General features: G+C 37.2%; 3 protein-coding genes across 4 annotated transcripts; 1 reads left to right on the forward strand and 2 right to left on the reverse strand.

The window, feature by feature from the left end:
- Positions 1-272: 272 nt before the first annotated feature.
- LOC118647346 lies at positions 273-5,435 on the forward strand. The gene has a single exon (XM_036292113.1). The coding sequence runs from the start codon at positions 273-275 to the stop codon at positions 5,433-5,435; it is 5,163 nt and encodes a 1,720-aa protein (XP_036148006.1).
- Positions 5,436-8,262: 2,827 nt separating this feature from the next.
- LOC105836202 (sodium- and chloride-dependent GABA transporter 1) lies at positions 8,263-18,860 on the reverse strand. 2 transcript variants are annotated; one of them, XM_012680072.3, is made up of 11 exons: positions 18,495-18,860; positions 14,236-14,541; positions 13,436-13,570; positions 13,177-13,305; positions 12,209-12,341; positions 11,097-11,468; positions 10,480-10,696; positions 9,534-9,686; positions 9,220-9,423; positions 8,895-9,065; positions 8,609-8,746 (listed from the first exon to the last, which is right to left on the reverse strand). In XM_012680072.3, the coding sequence occupies exons 2-11, from the start codon at positions 14,534-14,536 to the stop codon at positions 8,609-8,611; spliced, it is 1,953 nt and encodes a 650-aa protein (XP_012535526.1). In that variant the 5' UTR covers positions 14,537-14,541; positions 18,495-18,860. The 2 variants fall into 2 exon arrangements, with proteins under 2 accessions (XP_012535527.1, XP_012535526.1); XM_012680073.3 differs by lacking the exon at positions 18,495-18,860 and having other exon boundaries at positions 8,263-8,746; positions 14,236-14,536.
- A 681-nt stretch (positions 18,861-19,541) lies between these two features.
- LOC118647307 lies at positions 19,542-22,259 on the reverse strand. Its single transcript, XM_036291951.1, has 2 exons — positions 20,465-22,259; positions 19,542-20,007 (listed from the first exon to the last, which is right to left on the reverse strand). The coding sequence occupies exons 1-2, from the start codon at positions 20,669-20,671 to the stop codon at positions 19,912-19,914; spliced, it is 303 nt and encodes a 100-aa protein (XP_036147844.1). The 5' UTR covers positions 20,672-22,259; the 3' UTR covers positions 19,542-19,911.
- Between the last annotated feature and the right edge of the window lie 37 nt (positions 22,260-22,296).

Genomic DNA, 22,296 nt, shown 5'->3' on the forward strand with positions numbered 1-22,296 from the left:
GGAGACCAGCGACCGAAACCATCGAGGTAGATTAACGCTATCGCGCCGATCTCAGGTATTTGTTAACGGGCGTCCGAAGCTAGCGCGAAATCCTTTACGCATCGCGAATCTTCCGCCGCCATACTGTCTTTCGCGTTTCGCGAATCTTCCGCCGCCATATTGTCTTTCGCGTTTCGCGAATCTTCCGCCGCCATATTGTCATTCGCGCTTCGCGAACCTTCTGTCTCAGTATTGTCGTTTGCGTTTCGCGAATCTTCTGCCGTCATATTCAAATGGCTACCGAAGCAGATCCGGTCGCGCTAAAAAGGCACCGTTCCACGATTAAGGCAGCGTGCACGCGGATTAAAACGTACGTCGATAAAATCAAATCCGTCACCCCGTCGGTGTTAGCTCAACTCGAGGAGCGTCGGTCGAAACTCGAACAACATTGGGCAGAATATCACGCGGTACAATCACAATTAGAAATTATCGATGAACCCGAGTGTAGCGATCGCGTTATTTTCGAGGAGGCTTTCTTTGATTTGTCTGCGAGAATACGAGAGATCCTAAGCCCGCCCCGCGCCGCACCGCGCGACACCGCGACGCCGTCTCCGACGACATCAAGTTCTCCGAGTTTGCGAGATTCAGCAGTGCACGTTCGACTTCCCAAGCTAAGTCTTCCGACTTTCAGTGGCAAATACGATGACTGGTTCCCGTTTTTCGACGCGTTCAATTCCATTATACATTCTAACGGGTCGTTAAGTAACGTTCATAAATTGCAATACCTACGATCCTCGCTCACCGGAGAAGCAAGCGATGTGATTAGTGCTTTGGAGATATCGGATCTCAATTACGAAATAGCATGGGCCATGCTGAAAGAACGCTACGATAACAAACGAGTCATCGTGCATGCCCACGTTAAAGCAATTATGGAACTTCCTTCCATGACCAAAGAAAATGCCAGCGAATTGCGACAAATCGCGGACGGCGCATCCAAACACGTACATGCTCTGCGAGCATTGAATCGCCCTACCGCGCATTGGGATGATTTACTCGTATACATTTTAAGTTCGAAACTAGACGCGCTTACATTGCGAGAATGGCAAACGTCGTTAACGGGATCGGACATCCCGGTCTTTAAACAGCTGGTAGACTTCATCGCGCATCGATGTCAAGTAATCGAAGCCACCTGCAAATCTAATCTTACTCCAGCAAAGGGGGTTAACTCTCGTGCTCTTGCCAATGGAAAGCGGCAAGTCGCGGCCGCCGCAACAGTGAAGTTTAAATGTAGTTTTTGCAAGGGAGATCACTCGATATACCACTGTAAAGATTTCTTGGAACTTAGCGTCCCGCGTAGAAAGGCCGAAATCCGCAAATTAAAAATGTGTGGAAATTGCCTGCGGTCCACGTCGCACTCAGCCGGCGAATGCACGTCGGGCCCGTGCAGGGTGTGCAAGGCAAAGCACAATACCCTGTTGCACGCAGCGTCTTCCGCCGAACCGACAAGCGCTGCGCAACAATCGCCTGAAAATTCAAATTCGGCAGCATCCCCTGCCGCACTGGCAACGCACATATCGCGTCCCTTCGACGGCAAGTACGCCATACTCTCGACGGCTGTCGTGCATGTTTACGACAATAGAAATTCGTTGATACCGTGCCGCGTCTTATTGGATTGCGGCTCACAAGCAAATTTCGTCTCGAAAAACTTTTTATCTATTCTCGGCATCAAGCCACGCTCGTTGAATATATCCATTTCAGGAATAAACGGTGCAATCACCAAGTCCACGCAAACCGTGCGACTCAAAATGCAGTCACGCATCAATACATTTTCGTTCGACACTGACTGTATCGTAACGGATCAGGTCACGGACAAACTCCCTTCGCATTCTATTAAGCGGAGTGAGTTCAACATTCCACGTGGCCTACCACTCGCGGATCCTCAATTCCACGTATCGGCAGACGTCGACGCACTCATCGGCGCAGATCTCTTCTGGGACCTCATCTGCATCGGACAAATCAAGGCATCGCAATCCCATCCGACGCTGCAAAAAACCCGCTTAGGGTGGATACTCGCTGGTCGACATTGCGACCCACCTGGGTCAATCCAAAAAATTCGGTCATGCCACGCGACGGTAAGCAACACGCAGCTGCATGAACAATTGGATAAATTTTGGCGACTGGAAGACGTCAACGGCCAATCAAACAGTTATACCTTTCAAGAGGCTAATTGTGAAAAACATTTTCTAGAAAACGTGGCTCAAACTCCCGAGGGCAGATACATCGTGAAGCTCCCAACCAATGAGCAGGCAATCTTCAGGCTTGGAGATTCCAAGGACATTGCACGCAAACGATTACAGGCTCTCGAGAAGCGATTCAAACGCGAAGCAGCATTAAAACCGCTTTATAAAGAATTCCTCGACGAATACGCCTCACTTGGCCATATGACATTGATATCCCCGCAAGCCGATGAAGGGCTATCGGTCTACTTACCTCACCATGGTATATTCAAGGCATCAGAGCAGGCACCGAAGCTACGTGTAGTCTTTGACGCGTCCTGCAAAACCAGTACTGGAATCTCCTTAAATGATGCGCTTATAGTGGGTCCGGTCGTCCAGCAGGATCTGATGTCGATCCTCATGCGTTTCCGCACCTTTCGCTACGCCTTCACAGCCGACATCATCAAAATGTACAGGCAAATTCTGGTGGATACATCCCAGACGCCTCTCCAAAGAATCCTGTGGCGTAGTGACCCAGAAGCGGACATACAGACATACGAGTTGCGTACCGTCACCTACGGTACCGCTTCAGCTTCATACTTGGCAACGAGATGCCTCAAGCACTTGGCGGAACAACACGAAGACAAGTATCCCTTGGGATCAAAGCACGTCAAACAAGATTTCTATGTCGACGACCTGCTGACAGGAGCGGACACACTCGACCAGGCAAAGACGATTCGAGAAGAAATAGTTCAACTCTTGAGACTGGGGTCCTTCGAACTCAGCAAATGGTCGTCAAATTCTCCAGAATTAATCGCGGATGGCGCACATCAACGCCAGAAATTAATCACAGACGGCGACGGTGCAACCTCTCGCATTCTTGGAATGAAATGGGATCAAGCCAAGGACACCTTCCAGATTTCGTACGATGCTCGCGAGAGATACCACGTTGTCTCCAAACGCACAATATTGTCGGGGGTGGCCAGGCTGTTTGACCCTCTCGGACTTCTAGGCCCTATTATCGTAACAGCCAAGCTCATCCTGCAGGAGCTATGGCGGGCGGGAAGCCATTGGGACGAATCCGTCCCACAGGACATACATACGCGGTGGTCAAGATTCGAACAGCAACTAACAGAATTGACACGACTACAAGTACCACGATGCATAAAATTCGCGACGAACCCTCAGCAGGTGGAAATACACGGCTTCGCAGATGCAAGCCAGCAAGCATATGGAGCTTGCCTGTACATCCGAACGAAACTTGGCAGCAATCAATACCGTACTGAACTATTATGTTCAAGATCACGCGTTGCACCGTTGAAGGCAATATCACTACCGAGGCTAGAGTTGGCAGCGGCATTACTACTAGCACGATTGCTAGAGAAGACTCGTGCGTCATTGGATCTGGCTCGCATGAAAATTTTTCTCTGGTCGGATTCTACCATAACCTTGAACTGGATAACCTCGACATCCCGGAGGTGGGAGGTATTCGTGGCCAATCGAACAGGCGAAATACAGCGCCTAACGGACTTAAACTGTTGGCGGCACATCGCTTCTTCAGATAATCCCGCCGACATATTATCCCGCGGACTCGACCCAGCCGAGCTCGTGGACGCAAACTTATGGTGGCACGGCCCCACATTCTTACAATTTAACGAGGATTATTGGCCAAGTGGGGAATTCACGCGCCTCGGAGCAGAGGCACCGAACAGGCAAGAAACAGCGGCAGTCGTCATCGTATCACCTTCCATTGTCAACAACTTGCTGAAAAGATATTCCAACATCAACAAGATATGCCGCATCCTAGCATACTGCCTCCGATTAAGCAAGAGGCATCGGCCAACCCCACTGACGGAATTCATCCCGCACACCGAAACCTCTTACGCACTCGAGGTCGCATGTAGAGCAGTACAGAGAGACGCATTTCCCAACGAGTACAGCCAATTAAGCAAGAACAAACCCCTCAGCACGTCCAGCAAATTACTCTCTCTTTCTCCTTTCATGGACGAAAACAGATTATTACGAGTGGGGGGTAGGTTAAAAAACTCCGACTTATTATTCGAAACGCGTCATCCCATATTATTGCCTCGCGATCATGAATTAACAAAGCGTATAATAAAGCAAGAGCACGAGCGGAACTTACACGCCGGAACGCATGCTACTATGGCAGCGGTCAGACAGCAATTTTGGCCCTTATCGCTGCGATCTACCACGCGAAAAATTATCCAAAACTGCATAGCGTGCTTCAGGGCTAAGCCGAGCATGTCAGAGGCCGTAATGGCTTCTTTGCCTAATAGCCGCGTCGCAATCTCCAGGCCATTCTCGCACTGTGGCGTGGACTACGCCGGTCCAATAATTTTAAGAGAGGGCAAACGACGAAACGCCCGCAACCACAAAGCGTATATCGCCATTTTCGTATGCTTCGCGACGAAAGGCGTCCACATCGAGTTAGTAAGCGATTTAACCTCCGAAAGTTTTATTGCAGCGTTACGGCGTTTTATTTCACGAAGAGGCAGGCCTTCCTGCATATACTCCGACAATGGTACTGTCTTTGTCGGGGCGAATAAACAGATTAAAGAATTGTATGAATTTGTAAACGATCCACGAACGCTGAGTGACGTGCAGCATTTCCTTGGCGAGCGGCAAACGACATGGGCCTTCATCCCGCCTAATGCACCTCACTTTGGTGGTTTGTGGGAGGCCGCTGTAAAGTCGGCCAAGCACCACATGCATCGAATCATAGGAGCAGCCCATTTGACTTTCGAGGAAATGGCGACAGTGCTGTGCGAAATAGAAGGAATTTTAAATTCACGACCGCTCACGCAACTAAGCTCGGACCCGAACGACCCAGCGTACTTGAGTCCTGGACATTTTCTAATCGGCGCGCCCATCAACAGTTTACCTGCTCATGACCTGAAAGACATAAACGAGAATCGACTGACGCGCTGGCAAAGAGTGGAGCAAATACGCCAGCACTTTTGGCAAAGATGGAGCACCGAATATCTCCATTCCTTGCAGGAACGAACGAAATGGAAGGTTAACAAGGGCACGCAATTGAAACCGGACCAGCTGGTGCTCATAAAGCAGCAAGGCTTGGCCCCTTTACAGTGGCTTCGAGGCCGTGTACAAGAACTGCACGTTGGCTCTGATGGCGTCACTCGAGCCGCCACGGTCCGGACCGCCAAGGGCACGCTAACGAGACCCTTGTCCAAACTCGCGATACTCCCGTTAGACGATTAAGCATATAGACTAAGCATATTTGCTCATTTAAAATAGGTTATAAGAATTATATTGTTATTGCGTACAGTAGTTACACTCAAAGCGTTAAATTTATTTTGAAGGAACGATGTTACACTTCATTGGTTAGAACCTGCGAGCATCTCTATAGTTTAAGTTATTTTCCTTGGCGTTCCTATTCGACCTTCCGCGCGACGATTACTTGTGTTCCCACCAATCATAATGTAAACCAGACAAGGTCTGCAACTATTCTTGGTTATTTTGAAAGCACATCCTTTCAAGGGGGGCGGCGTTGTATAATACTTCCGCATTATCTCCCGATTCGTATTGCCGCGCGAACGCAAGGCCCGGTTTTCAACGGAGGTCCCTAGTAAGAGCGCCCTCCGCTGCCCCCTCTCCATGACGCGTTGCATGAAGGCGCGAGCAGCGGCGCGCAGCGCGGCGCGTCCGTCTCCCCACTTCACTTCGTCCGTGGGTCTGCTAGCAAACACATCATCCGTCTAACGAGCGCGACCTCTTTATTCGTGAAGCAAAATTATATTCGAGTGATTATTGTGCAACGACGCATAGTTGAAAATAAAGCATAGTTCAGCAAAGAGAAAACAAGACGTTCCCTTTTTTTCTCTACCACGCCCGATCTCGAGAAGAAACATCAGATCATTCGCGTGGAGGCCACATGGCCGCAACAACATTTAATTTTCTTTGTACGAATTTTTCTAGCGGCGAACACCGATTCGTAAAGCCATAATCAAATTAACTGTGCGGTCGACAAATTCACTCGACAATAATGTATATGCAGGCATTGCCGTGTAAGTAATTTATGCTCGAAGCCCCGGTTGTGCTTGCGCACGTAACATTGAATACATTTACAGAATACAGTTACATACGGGAAATACTTATTATGCTATCACCCGCTGAACAAATGTTTGCGATGTTACACATATAATCGCTGGTGTGTTGCTCCCGTAATGGGTGTGAAAGAATTTTTTATGTTCGCGTGTCATTGAATAGTCGATTAATAATCAAATGGCCGGGATTCGCGCCCAGCACGTATTGTACAATTATTTTATTGTAATACGATCATTTGCAAACAGTCGCCGTACAAATCAATGAAATCGCGTGTATATCGCAACTGCCAATTGGAACTATAAATTACTGAAATGAAATGACAAATTGTAATAGTGCTATAAATATACGCAGACCCAACTGGCTTATAATATCATTTGGTTCTTAGCTTACTATTGGAAGTACTTCGCATTGCAACAGTACAGTACTAAAATAGAAATGAATATCGCGTAAAACTATCAGCCATTTCTTAGTATTATACAACGTCAACAATTGCAACACTTCGACGAATAGCGTTCACGATTACGCGAGTACTTTACGGACTATAATAAATAAGAGAAAATATTTCCAATTAGGCCGGTTAAAAAAGCACTCCCTCTCGTCTGTTGTTATTGCTTTTGTATTTCGAGCAAATAAGAAATCTTTTAGACAAAAAGTATTTTTACATTGATTTTGATATTTGAATCGATCGAACAAGTAAAAATTCTGATTATAAATTTAAAAGTCAAAAAATATTTTTTATGAAAAAAAATTAAACTTTTAATGTCTTTTGAATAATTATATATAGGTATATAACATATCTTTTATATAAATTTAACTTTAATATTATAAATATTATAAATACTGTTATAAAAGTGTCTCAGACACTAAATATTTGATTGTAATTGATTGCAAATGTTTTTCTATATAAATTTAAAACATATAATTTAAGAAATACATTACCGGCGTTATATCAGTTATATTGAAAAAGTATATTGAGTTTCGAGTAAAAAACATATTTCATTAATCCTATTTTCTTTAATCCTACATGTCTCATAAATTATAATGTACACTTTATAAATATGTAACAAAAATGTGAAAAGAAATCTAAAACTTGTGCCGTCGAAGTTGAATGCAGTATAAACTGCTAGAACTTTGATAGAAATATTCTGTATCCTGCTATAGTCCAGTTGATTATTACGACTGGTTGGAATCGAAAATGTCTCTTCTCGGTGAACGCATCGGGTCGTCTCGATTTTTTTGTACGAATATATTAAAATTATGTTTTTATTTCGTTACTTGTACTTCAGATTGAATATATATTCCGTAACTGTGTCAGTATTCTTATATTCTACATACATTATGCCTATATTTTATGTTATGTAATTGCAGCAAATTCCTTAAGCGCTCACCAGGAAGAGTTCTCAACTCATGTGAACACGCACCAGCTCATCACATTGATCAAAACAAATTTCTCTTTTCTTTAAGCAGGCCATTTGCTTTAATGCGAGAACTCTCTGTTTCCTTAAACCAGCCGAATTATCAACCAAACAATTCCTCTCTCCATTAAAAATTTATATACTTATCGCGACATAAAATATCGCGATATAAAAATATATTCTTTCAAATTGCCCGTAAATAGCTATCTGAATACTAGCGCGGTGTATACTATTATTACTTCTAAGTATTCCTTCCCGTCCCGTTTCCAATACTTATTATACCCTTTACTGAGTTTACAGCTTGGTCAACACGTACGAGTCTAATTGCGATCATCAAATAATTTTCTTTTCGATAAAAATTCTCTATCTTAAAACATTAATAGCTGGCATAGTTTATATATTAACAAAGATTGAATAATTAAGTAATAAAATTTTGAACATGCCCTTAATGAGGGTATATACTTTTATTTTTCTTTTAAAACATTAATTTATTATTAAATCAATAATTATCATGTATATATATAATAATCTTTTTTAACAAAAATTTCTTTTGAAAAAGTTTTTTCTTTTTTTAAGAAATGATTTAACTATTATTAAATATTATAATGTTAAAATATTACAAACAACCAGCTATTAAGGAATTAAGGAGAATCTCTGACATTCTTATCAGAATACATCACTAAACAAGTTTATTATTCACTTATTATATAATAAATAATATGTAATGATTGCTTAACTGAGCATACTATATGAAACTGATTAGTTTGACACGCGTCCATTTTGACACAAATTACTACTGAATGTCCAATCGTGCTGGACTCACTATATATAGATATATATATTTATCTTACTATAAATATTACTTTTATGATAAGTGTAACCTAACAAGTTAGAACTGATCACTAACGCTAATCATGTTTGACTCAGGAAACTGTTATTTTTTGTAATTAAGCCTGCACTGCTCTCTGACATGGGTATCACGGCTGACTTTTCACCTTTCGGTAACTTTGCATGTGATTTTATGTTTGGTTGCAGACCTTTCAGGAAATTCTAAAAAAAAACCATAATGTATTACATTTACAATTCAAATAAAGCCCGCAGCAATAATTGTACGGCCGTTACGTGAGATGAACGCAATGATAACACGAGAAGCTTTGTCACATGCATATAATTTCCATGCGAATGCATACAAATTTACCTCTTTAAATGATCCTGGCGTCATTATTACGTAATACAACGCGTATCCTGGTATCCATATCATAGACGAAAGGCTCAAACATACACCAACTATTTCTGCCCAAGTGGGATACTCGTAGCTGCTGCCATATTTAAGTGGTTTATATTGTACAATTTGGAATACGAAGATGAACTGGAAGAGAAAAGTCTTTTTTATTTTGCTATACGTACATAATATATTTTACATGTTTTACATAACGATTCTACGAGCTGATCTACACAATCAATTTGTTTTTTAAAGAGAGCAATAATTAGCTACGGTAATAATTAGATGCAAATGTACTTACAACCATGATCACCGGCGCAAGTAGAATCCAGCAAATATACCAGAATTTATTTAATCGAATACCCATCATCTGATGGACGCAGTCGCAGAACTTCTTCGCCCCGAAAATCCATGATATCGCAATTGTTTGGAAGAAGCACACCCACAGAATAGACATTCCGCTTGCGGAGTAGAAGTCCATCAATTGGAAAATATAAATTCCTCCCTGAAACAGGCATAATGGTTTTTTTGTTAATAAAGTGCATTTAAAACTTTTGATGGTATATCTTTAATTATACATACGCATATTGAATAGAAATGTTTTCAAATACTAACGTTTGTGACCATCGGGATTCCCAGAGCGAACATTATCATACATATAGCGATGGTGAATTTGATTCTGTGAGGACGAAGTGTATCAGGCCAGTAGTCGACCATGCCGGTTATGAAAGATTCCACGATGCAAAATTCACTGTCGATGCCGAGTATCTGCGTAAAAATGGAAAACCATCTCGTATATAATCTAATATTTAAATAATGACTCGGAACAATTCTAATTTCTCCATGCTTAATCATTGCTCCATAATCTAGATTCAAATTTAATATAATACGCTTATATTACATTAGTACTTAATAATCTATATAGGAGCTAGAAATGTTGCGTATGTGTATTGCTATTATCTACACGATTAATTATTATTATAATTCTTTCAACGAATACTAATTGATCTTGTACAAAATAATTTCTAAGTAATGTAATAATTGTGAATAAATAATTTATATAATAATAAATAAATACTCTGAATAATAATTTAAGCTACAAGTTTAGAAAGCAAATCAAATTGATATCCCTAAGAAAAAATATTTAAGTAATTATTATATTAAATATATAAATTGTGAAAGTGTCTATAGGAAATAAAATGTAGAAACTGTGATCTCAATTTGCTTATAGTCATCTAATTTTATATGTAAATTGGCTAATATTATCTTACTTTGGAATTTAATTCATTTGTCTAATATTTTAATTTTTCTATTGAATAGTTTATTTTGAAAAAAGAATTTTTTAAAGAATGTTTTTTATACCTATATTAATTTTACATTTATTATTTCCTATAAATATTTCACAATTTTTTTTAACAGACAAAAAAAGATGTTAAATGATGATATATCGAGTGAAACTTCCTGCCGACATGGGGTGACAACATGTCCCTTTTATAGCGATGCGCATGAACAAATAGACGGCGACAGAGCCGATTCCGTCGTTGGAATAACAATTTCTTACGAGTAGCATAACGAAGAATATAATGGCCCACAACGAAGCACCGGGTAGCTTCAAAACGACCTCGGGATACGTGAGGAAGACGAGACCAGGTCCGCTCTTGACAACCTCGGACACCTGCGTTTGCTGTTCCTGGGCGATGTGACCCAGTATCGAAAACGTTACGCAACCGGCCAGAAGACATGTCAGGGTGTTGACTACGCAAGTGATTATTGCGTCTCTGCAAGACAAAACTCCCTTTTTGAAAGACTCCAGCAGCGACGACACCGCGTTTAGTGCGTCGTAGTTAAAAGACTAGAGACACCTTTAACTCATAACTATAATTCTTGAATCATAATTTACGAAATAAGGTCTATGAAATCCGAAATGGCTACAGTAGCGATATACGTGGATTGTCCGAGCCACTTGGAGCTGCGAGATAAAGTTAAATTCATTTAGAGAAACGTATACTCTTTTTTTTGTCTTTTTCTTTAGTACATTGATGCCTCTCAACATTCTGATGAAAAATTAGTGAAAATCGGATAAGCAATATCTGTTATCAAAATTTAACACTGTAGGTGTAGAAGACGAGACGTCTTGTCGGTATCCAGCCACCAGTCAGATGGAACGCGTAAGCTTACCTATAACAATTATGATGGAACTTGTTGTACGAGCCCAAAGCGGGCAGGGCACCAGTGCCGATGCTGTACGCGAAGAAGATCTGGGTAGCGCCGTCTATCCACGGTCCGGGATTGAGCAACTCCTTCCATCGTGGCGTCACGTAGTAAACCAAACCCTCGTAGGAACCCTCCAACGTCACCGCTCTTCCCAAAAGAATGAAAAGCACCACGTACGGGAACAAGGCTGAAAACCAGATGATCTTACCGCTCTGATGAAGGCCGCGACGGATGATAAAGTAAACGAACAGCCAGCCGACAATCAGGCAGCCTAGCAGTTCCCACTGGACCTTGCCGATGCTCTCGATGCCGGACGTGATGCCGAGGACTCGTTTACTGAAAATTCAATATTCAATTAATTCGTGTTATTAATAATTGATATGTTCGATGTAGAGCCATGATAATCAGTATGAAATGTCACAAATGTTACTTTACAAAATTTAGATTTATCTATTTACTAGAATTGTCTCTCATAAGTTTCCTTAAAAAAAAAAAAAATAATAATTTAAGCAAAAATATCAGATTTAATTAAATTCCGCACGTTACGCAATTGCATTACAGGTATTAAAATTGCATTTTTACATTGCAATAATCTTTTCTTGCCTTTGTCATGAAGGATATTTAATTTAATAATAGTTTTCTTTACAACATCAGATTAATAAATTGCAAATCTGTGTTGTGCACCCCGCTAATATTATATCGTTGACATTATGTATTACGTAAACGCATTTAGAGATACACGAGGGAACTCTGTGCTATGACCTGATTTAGGAAAATCGATGTCGCATTCCTTACAGTTATATCACACAAATTCCCTAATAACTTTCGTCTTACATCACAGCCTGTCTCATAGGCACATTTTCCCAAGAGATATAAATCTAACGCATATATATATATTCACATATGTATTCCATTTCATCAAAGTTTCCGAGAGTTTGAAAGGTTTGAAGAATTATTTTTTTTTAAATTGAAGAATTTGAACGGTTTTTTGCAACACAATCATTGTGTGCAATTGATATGTAGTAGTTTATATGCATTTTACATTTTGTAGCAATTTTCAATAATGCTTTACTTACTCCCAATATTCTTCTACCGGCGTGGTATGATGACAAGTATTATTTTCGGCAGAATTCGAACAGTTTGCTCTGCTATGTGTAATCGTGCTTTCCTGGGTTGCATCGTAACAGTCGTGTGTATTCCACCAGTTTTCTGAAAACAAAATAATTGCGTGGTAAACAAAAGGGTTAATCGTGTATAAGATTTCTAGAGCTTTATGCCGCCGTATTATAGTATTTTATATAAATATTATCAAAAAATAAAAAATTTTATTGAGAGAGAGAGAGAGAGAACATTTAAATATTTTTGATCATTTTCTTCTTTTTTTTAAGCGACATTATTATATAAGGTATGATACATGATATACACATAAAGAAACTCCAATATATGCTGCACCTATTAAAAACTTAATTTATCAACTATTATTTACTGATAAACTATTAAGGTAAATAAAATATATTAATAAAAATTTTATATAATCTACTACTATAAAAAATTATAAAATATTTATTTGCTTATACTTATTTGAAAAAAGTCAAGTACTCTTGTCGTATATAAAGAGGAATGTAATATATGACTATTTGTGAATGAAACATGAAACCCTGAAGCTGAATAAAACATACAAGAGTTAAGCTTTTGTATTTTGTTATATACTTTATTTTTTATTATTTTCTTTACATTTGTGATATTTTGAAATAACTGCTAAACCTTTTACATGACCTATAGAAAGAGTAATTATTTTACGTAAACTGTAATACATTGTTATGTTATTTATTTGATATTATATTCAATTTATGTTAATTTTGTTAACATTAATAGTAAAAAAAACTGAAATCACAACATAATATAAAGTCATATGACAAAGTAATTGCGAGCAAATTATCTTTACCTTTTCTATCTTTTTTTACTTCTACAACATAAGCTTTCGTAAGGCATACATATCGGAGTTATCTTATATTTTGAATATCAATGATTGAAAAATATTTACCACATCCATTCCAAGGTACTCTCGGTAAATTCACGATCGTGCTTATGAGGTAGAAAAGAGTCCAAGCAATAATTATGCAGTAATATACATCGAGGAAGAATACAATGGTCATTGTAGCATATCCCACACCTAAAATCCGATGTAAAATCCGATACATTATGCGATTTACTAATTTATTGTTACAAATTTATTACTGATGTACATAAAGTGTATAATTTTAAACATCTTAAATCTAAAGATATCAGAAAATAATTATTACCTTGCAAAAGGGGACATAATTGTCCCACTAACGTCATTCCGCCAGCTCCAAGATATTGTCCAATGGCGACTTCTTGAAAAAATATAGGGATTCCGCAAAACAGCATTGCAATACCATAAGTGATCAGAAAAGCGCCTGAAAAAATTCGAAAATTTGTTAAAGTAAAAAAATAAGATTTATCCTTTTATATAAAAATTAATTATTATTTTTGCATTTTAGGTATAAAATAATCTATCGGGCGTAATCTAAATTTAATCAACTTTATCCTCGCTCTTTCTTTATCTTATTTTATTTTACACGAACATAAAGGAAACTTAATTAAATTAAATTAAGTAGCGAGATAATAATTAAACTTGAGAAGGTCGCAAACATTAAGTTTTAGCGCATACCGTTTCAAACATATTAAAGATTGCATGACTTTCATAAATTAAAAATAATTACGAATGTTGGATGCTACTGAAATCCGACACTATCTGCATTCTCGACTTATAACGGCAAATTTAAAGCTCAGCTGAAGCTTCTAAATGAAATGCTAGAGCTTAACGAGCTTTGTTAAGACTTTATAAATAATATTATAATGATTATATTATATATAAAATTATAATAATAATATATTAAATATTAAAATGATGTCTGTGTGTAATAATAATTATCTTAAAATTTTCAGCTATAAAAATATTTTATATTAGCTATGTTAGCATAGTAAGCTTTTTATTTTAGTAATAATAAAAAAAGAGACTAAATATAAGAATCACTAGATTCATCCCCCCCCCTCTATAAACTTAGTAAAAGTAACTTACCACCACCATTTTTATAGCACAGATATGGAAATCGCCAGACATTTCCCAGTCCGACAGAAACGCTTATGCAGGAAAATAGGAAGTCGAGTTTATTGTCCCAACCGCCGCGTTCGGCATCCTCCTCTCTATTACTGATTTCAGTCATTTTACCCTGCGGTGAAGACACCATCATCTTCGGCACCGTACGAGACGACTCGCGTCTCTTGTCCGTCGCCACCGATTTGGCCTTGAACTGTATGAAGGTCTGATCGGGGTCGACTTGATCCTTCTCCTCGCCCCAGTAATACATTTTCTCCGCCATGGAGTCTGAAACACAAAAGTTGACACTAAATTTCTATAGAAGGATGTGCTAAGCCAGTTCTTGAACGTAATTGGAAAAGTAAAATCTTGTGGCCTTCGTGCAATCGATTATAAAATTGTCCTATCTTATAACGCGTTATTAAATCATTATTCCGCTGGAAAGGTTACACGCAATGTCTTTTTCTGTAATTTGACAAAACTTCTTTCAGAAAACTCTCTTTTCATTCTTTTAGTATTTCTTCATAAAAGCTAAAAATAGCCAGATAAATAAAAAGTTGCATTTATATTCCCTTGGAACAAAATCTAATATTCAAAATAAAATAATTAATTCAAGAATGATTAAATTTTTGTTTATTCTTTTAAATTTCTTTTAACAATTAAGTTTCGAAATAGTTGAATACTTTTTTTTTCTCTTTTTCTTTAAGCTTCTTTCGGAGAAAAACAGTAATTTTTTCCTCTTTCTTTACGTGCTTGCAAAATTCTACAAACTTCTTACTTATCGCCAATTATAAAATTTCTTTTTATGCAGATTTATGTGATTAATATCAGTAGCAATTTCTGAGAAGACGGTAGGATTTTTCTCTCTAATTGCGATATTTTGTTGTGATCTCTATTACATTCGTAGGAAAAAAAGCGATGCGCCTAACGATGCGCGATGTGAATATCTCCGCCTACATTCCGATAAGGTCTGGCACGCAATTGCATGATACGCAATTACGATTGTCGTTCAGGGAATTGCTTTTCCGATAATTCTGCTTAGTTTCATTTATCGCCGATTTTCCAACATATTTATTAGATAACACACACACATGTTTATTAGATAACACACACACACACACACACACTATATAGATACACACATTTCGTTGATCTTTAAACAATATAATTTGTTAAATGACACAACGAAACTGAAACTAGAATCATTAATAACAGCATGAACTAATAAGTAATAAGTAATTGAGCATTGTGTAACTGCGTATCATTTCAAATTTTAAAATAATTTTAAAATTTATAAAAAAAAATTTTAATTTGTTAAAAAATTTTTGAAAGTAACATCAGATATCTATTACATCTAATTTTTATTAATTTTCTACAATTATTAACATTATGGTACAATCTGAATATTTTTCTTATCACAGTATATATTTTTATATGAAATAATAATTTTTTCTAAGAGACAAATCTGAACATTTATAGGAAACAATAGAAAATTATTCTTAAAGCTTTCTTTACAATATTTTTTATATTTTAATACTTGCTTTTCTTTATATTTTTATATTTTTAAACAATTTAAAATCAAATTTTTCCGTGCTGAAAGGGATCATCTTTACAGTTCACTGACTTTTAATATTCAGTATTAAACATTTCCATGATCGATATTGCAATTAAACTTTTATAAAGATTTACATAACCGAAAGATAAGTTTTTATTTGCAATGTTGTATGCTTTTTAAAATCCCTCGCTTTAATTACGGTCAGCATTCTATTAACAACTAATTTTAATTAATTAAATTTGAAATAAGGCAAAGATAATTATCTAACAAAGTTTACTCAATTTAGATTCCTGATATGATCGATTGCTTCATAAAGGAAGCTCGTCAATATCGAGATATCTTTGTTTTTCGATTATATTTCTTAAATAAAACTAAAAATAAATCTTTAAAAACAAATACGAACTAAAAAATGTCTTGTTAGATAATAGTTTTTACATTATTTCAAATTTTGCGCACTGAAATAATAAAATGTTTACTATTATAAATAGAATTAATAAAAATTTTCCATTTTTTAAATAAAATAAGCAGAAATGGACCTCTAACAAAATAAACCCCAAAACTGACGTAATAAACAATAACATTACACTCCTTTTCTTTTCCTATAACATGAATTATCTGTACAAAATACTTACAAGTTAATGTAAATGAGGATTTCCAGAAGTCTTTTTTACTTTGATATGTAATATCTCTTTTGTTTATTTATATAAATACCTTATGCTGTAAATTTAACTTATTAATACTGTCTTTTAATCTATCCTATATAATTTTTATTATATTTTATAGTTTTTGTCTTATCGACAAGCGTGCCAATTTATATTGCACCGCGATTTTATTATATGTTTAAAACCGCATTATATGAGAAAAATATAAATAAAAGTTTTAGGACGCTATGAATATGTAAAATAATTTAATTTTATAAATAATATATCCATTATTGTTTAAACTGCAATTTTGCAAATAAAATTGTGTAAATTTTGTTCTTTCTTTTGAAGAATTTGTTTTTAATGTATTTTATATCGAAAAAATCGTGAATTATGAATTTTTACTTCCTTAATTATTTAAGCAAATCTTTTATCAGTATCAATAAAGTGCAATTTATTTTTTAAGAAATAAGGTGTTGCTTTAGAAAGCTTATGTTGGTATTGGCGACTTTCTTCTACTTTTTGCAAAACTTTGCTTTTGATCCCAGTGACCAATGCCAGAACCTACGCAACCGGTTTCCTGTTCAACGTATCACGACCATGCGTATTGTGTCGTAGCTACATGCATGTTTGCAATATGCGCGTCCGTGTGTTCTTATTCAAGCTCCCCTCCTTCAGGAATTCTCTCCCTATTTCTTTTACCGTTGTGGCCCGGCCGATTCGGGACCGTCGCCGATGAAGGGGGTGCACGTGCCAAATAATGTATACACATTACTGCGTACATGTGCGTGTGTGTGTCTGCACATGCATACGTTTGCGTTTTATACGCGCGCGCGCCGCCGCCGTCGCGCTGGCCGTGCGCGCGTTCCACGCTCACGGATGCTGGACGCAAAATCAATATCAAGTTTACATCGCGTCTATGTACACACGTGGACCGTGAATCTCCTCGTAAAATTCGGACGCGTCGCAACGCCGAGGCAACGCTGATTCCAATCGGATTGCGATTGCGTCAGAACGTGATTGTACAAGGATCAATCGGAAATACTTTGAATTAGAGGGTGGGAAGGGAGTCATAGAAAACACAAAAGCGCGTAGGCTGGAAATGAAAATTTGATGACAAAACAAAGGATACACTTTGTGACAACGCGATAAATATGAATCGAAAATATACAAGCGTTTCTTGTCGCGTATTTATTTATTTAAAAAAGCAGTAAGATAAAAGAGAAAATTAAAATTAAAGTAATATTAAAATTATTAATACTTTACTAGTTAATACTTTATAGCAAAGTTATATCATTTAGCAAAAACCGTGTTTAATATTGTGATAATAGCTTATAATATTTTTTTGACATTTAAAACTATTTTAATTAATATTTTTTAATCCTAAATTGATGAAAGAGATTATAACACGATATTTAAATTATTATTAAAACTAATACAATTAAAAGAAAAATAAAGAATGGAATATTAAAGAATATAATTATTAATTTAATTATTCTCTTAAAAATGTATCCAAAATATTTTAAAATGATTACGATTTGTAAATTTTATTATGACACATAGTGTAACGTTACGTTCATTCTTGCCATAATTAAACGGACCTTACATGAGATGATAGTGCAGATGCTGCATCATGCGCTTGACTGCGTAAGGGAAATACTTAGTCGTTAAAATCGTTAAGTGAATTGCGTAGGTTGTGTACAAATATAATCCTGTAATTATTAGACGATGCTTATCGATTATCAGATGCAAATGAATTAGATTTGTTATTGTTAATTACAACGCACTAGCAGCGTCATCGAAATACGTAACTTTATGCAATCCCTCCCAATATCAGTAAATACATCATCAATATTATTGTATTTATCGCCGCTAGATGTAATTTGCAATAAAAAGTTCTTGTTCTTTTTATCTATTCTAAATTGAAAGATAAAGATCTAGATTAGACAATAAAACGAAATATTTTAGCGTCTCAGTCATTCGCTCTTTTGCAACTAAAATTCTGTCTAAAATACAACTTTTTCAAACAACTTCAATTATCTTACCAAAGGATGTGCACAGAATTCCAATGTAGCAGCCGTGACCGTCAATTTTTCGTGTCTGGTAATAGTCGTAAAATTCAGTACTGCGTGTAATCACATCGTACAAGGAAGCAGACGTTGGTTACGCCGCGTAGGACCGTTCACGCCCGTCTCCGCTTCGGAGGAGCAAATCCTCTTCCTGAATCTTTCCCGGGGTGATTTTATCGACCGGAATCGATCCCTGAGTGACTCACGTGGATTCACTTGTCAGGATTGACGTACGGAAAAGCGCACTTTCGGAGTGTACGGTTTATTTGACGTATATCGTCGCCTCGGTCACGAATATCTACGACCTACCCCACAAGGGTTGTGGTACAGAATAATGCTCCGGTTCAAGATGGGGAATGTTACCCCTTTCGAACGCATGCGCATTTCTGTGCATCCCTCCTCTAGCCGGCGAAGCGGAGTGACGGTGTCCTGGGGTTTGGCGGAGGCGGCAGGACCTTTTATTCAATAAATAATCAAAAGAACCGAAGAGGGTGGCTCGACGCGAACATCGCGTGCTTTATAAAGTTCTTTTTAAGATACTAACGAGAAGATTGTTGTTGTTTAATTTCTTTCTACATGCGATTTTTTCTATAACGCTTCTTTTTCTAATACTTCTCAATTTTTATTTTCTACAAATTTAAACAATTAAACAATAAAATATTACTTGAATAAATATTTACGGGAATATAGTAAAATTGCATGTAAAATTTAACATTTACGACTATTTGTCAAATATGAGAGAAATATTATCTAGAGCAATTTTATTCATTCTAAACAAACATAATAAAGAATATAGTAATATTTTATTATTCAAAATTTCAACGTTACTAAATAAATAAAAACTCTAATATTAATAAAATTATCGCTGAAATTAAAATTAAATTAAACTTTGAATTAATTTTTGTATATTATAAATTTATTATAAGTTTATTATAAATTTGTAATATTTATCTGAGATGATATTATAAATATCAGAAATTTTTATGTGAACCAGATGTTTTAAAATCTTAATTCAATTATAAAAGTTTTATATACATATATATTCTATTAATATAATTGATATCGGATGGCATGCGATCTTGTTACCTTGTTATGTAACTATTGCACTTCTTTAATCTGGTCATTCGACTATCGTTCAATCTCAAAAGTAAAATCTTGGTTCTACATATAGTACACGTATAAAATATTCTGTAAAAAATTTTATAAATTTTTGGGGGGCATAAATATCAGATGATTAAAAATTTTATCGGTATATATAAAACGCCATCTCGTTTATGCAAATCATCATCTTCGAAATTGATCTCAATCTTCGGGAAAATATTTTCCCATGAGCACATTGCTTAATCGAAGACTTGTTCGATGACGATCGTTCAGTCAACATTGACAAGTCCCTTCAACATTCGCTCGATTGCTCGCTGAAATTACTCGGTATCACGGTGTGACAGCCACGACGATGTCGCATTTGCTTAGCAGTGAATTTATCAGGATCCTGAAAGCAACTCGTGTTGCAGTCATATTGCATTAGTATTTGTTTAATACAATTAAGAATTCTTTCAGAATTCTAACGAATTGCAGTCATGTTGCATCAACATTTGTTTAATACAATTAAATTTTCTACGGGATTTTAGTGAAATTATTAAAAAGTAAGAGAGAGCTTCTTGTGCTCTACAAAGATAATTTCAACACATTTCTTCAGTATATACCAATTTTTATAAAATAAATATAAAATAAATTTTAATATTGTATATTTTATCAATTCTTTTAGGGCATAAAAAGTGAAATAATTAAACATTTTATATAACGTATTTATACAATATTTATATAACAGGTTTGTTAACGTTTATTAAAAAAAAAGAAGCATAATAAAACAGGAAAATAATAAGAAATTGTTGCGACATTAATTAAACACAGAAAAGCTCCTCTCTCTTTTTTTTCTATCTTGTTACCTTAATGTCATTTGCGCCTGCTACTGTGTGAAAGGATTTTGTCGACAATTTTCGTTGCGCTTCTTTGAATGCGGAGAAATTTGGCTGCGGCATCCAATTCGTTCCGTAGGAGATTGGATGTATGTCTCCGCGGGTCGCGTTGTTCGAGTCATTCGACATTTCTGAGCGACCGTCGTCGCAAACTAAACTGATCTCGCCCTCGTCCATTGGCGTGTTTGCTTCAGCAGTTACGGGCTCCTCTTGCGTTCTGAGAAGGAAAATTTTTGCTCAAATGAGACTCTAATTTATACCAATTGTCGTTGTTATACGTAACATTAATTTTCTCGCTTTATTTTCGTCACTTGTGACAAATTAATACGCGAAAGGAGACAATTAAAATACGAATTGCAATACCAACCCGTCCTGCGAGCATTCCACACAGGATTTGGCCACCACAAGCGTATCCCAAAATTTAGCTAAGGATTCTTTAATGAAAATTTCCACGCTATCCGTAGAGTTCGCGCATCCCAAGGCGATCGTCGCAATCGACATGGCGATAATCCAACTAATAAAACCGGCCGACATCACCGGCGGGTGTATCGATACAGGATAGTACGAGGACCAGACGTGTTGCCACCAAGGATACGAAATATCTCGATATTCAGTTTCCTATATCGATAATATAACTGTTCTATATATTATATCGCACAAGAAAACTCTGTTAAAACTAATTGTTAAGCCCAAAACTTTACAGTTATTTACAATTGATTTTATTTACAGAAAGAGAACAATATTTTTTTAATTCATAAAATATTATAATATTTATTTTTTAGGAGAGAGCTTCAGAAAAACCTGTTATCCTTTCTGTTACAGGCGCTTATTTTTTCTTATATAAAAGCAAACAATTCAAGCATTACGAAACCAAGTTCCTTTGTTAGTTACGAGAAGAACATAATAACGAGTCCACTCACATAACTCCAATAATGCCAGACGCTGCAATAGAGTATCCTTTGGAGGATCAGCCATAGCCATAAAAGCGCGTTAATCACGAGCCAACTGGCTGACACCTTTATGAAAGACGCACGTATAAAGGGAAGGGTATTAGCTAGGAGGTAGCTGAGAGAGATTGTACCTGAAACCCTTTATAAATGAACGTCATGCCTACGAGGTCCATGAGCCGCGTGGAGGACGGAGGATTCTTCCAAAGGACGAGTACCGCGGCTATCAGGATCAGGAAGGACGGCAACGTGTGGATAAAGTCCGGTCCGACTGCGATTTTCGCGTACTCGCGGAAAACCCTATGTTGCAAAAATAAAACTTCGTGGGGCACGGAGAGCAGGGTCCCTATCTGCGTTTGCAGCGCGCTCAGGCAGGACATTACTAATGAGGCTACGTCAGCCTGACCTTTCGGAATTATCGCGCCACCGCGAAGGAGCGAGTCGCGGTTATGGCGGTTTACTTACATTCAGTTACATCAAGACACGCGCGGAAACGCCTGACGTGTGCGCCGAGATGAACTGCGAAAGCCGCTTGTCGCTTGTTCGAGGAGGGAAATGCACGAGAGTGTAGCGGAAACTTACGGTAATGTAAAAATGAAAGTCGCGCACTAAATTCCGGTTGCCAGTTCTGAGAGAAACGACTGTTTTCCGACAAAGATACGAACGTTTTACTTAAATCTTACTGGTTAAAAACGGAAAATTGCAAAGTTGCGCCACAGATTACCGCAGATTTTCTGAAATAATTTATTAGTAGAGGAATTATAATTTAAATTAAGAATCAAATTTCTTGAAGTTGATAATGAGGAAGTTGTAAAGAGATATTGGCATTTAATTAAAATTTTCCAAAGGAAATAA

The sequence above is a fragment of the Monomorium pharaonis genome, chromosome 9 (genome assembly GCF_013373865.1).
Source record: "Monomorium pharaonis isolate MP-MQ-018 chromosome 9, ASM1337386v2, whole genome shotgun sequence".
Taxonomy (NCBI): domain Eukaryota; kingdom Metazoa; phylum Arthropoda; class Insecta; order Hymenoptera; family Formicidae; genus Monomorium; species Monomorium pharaonis.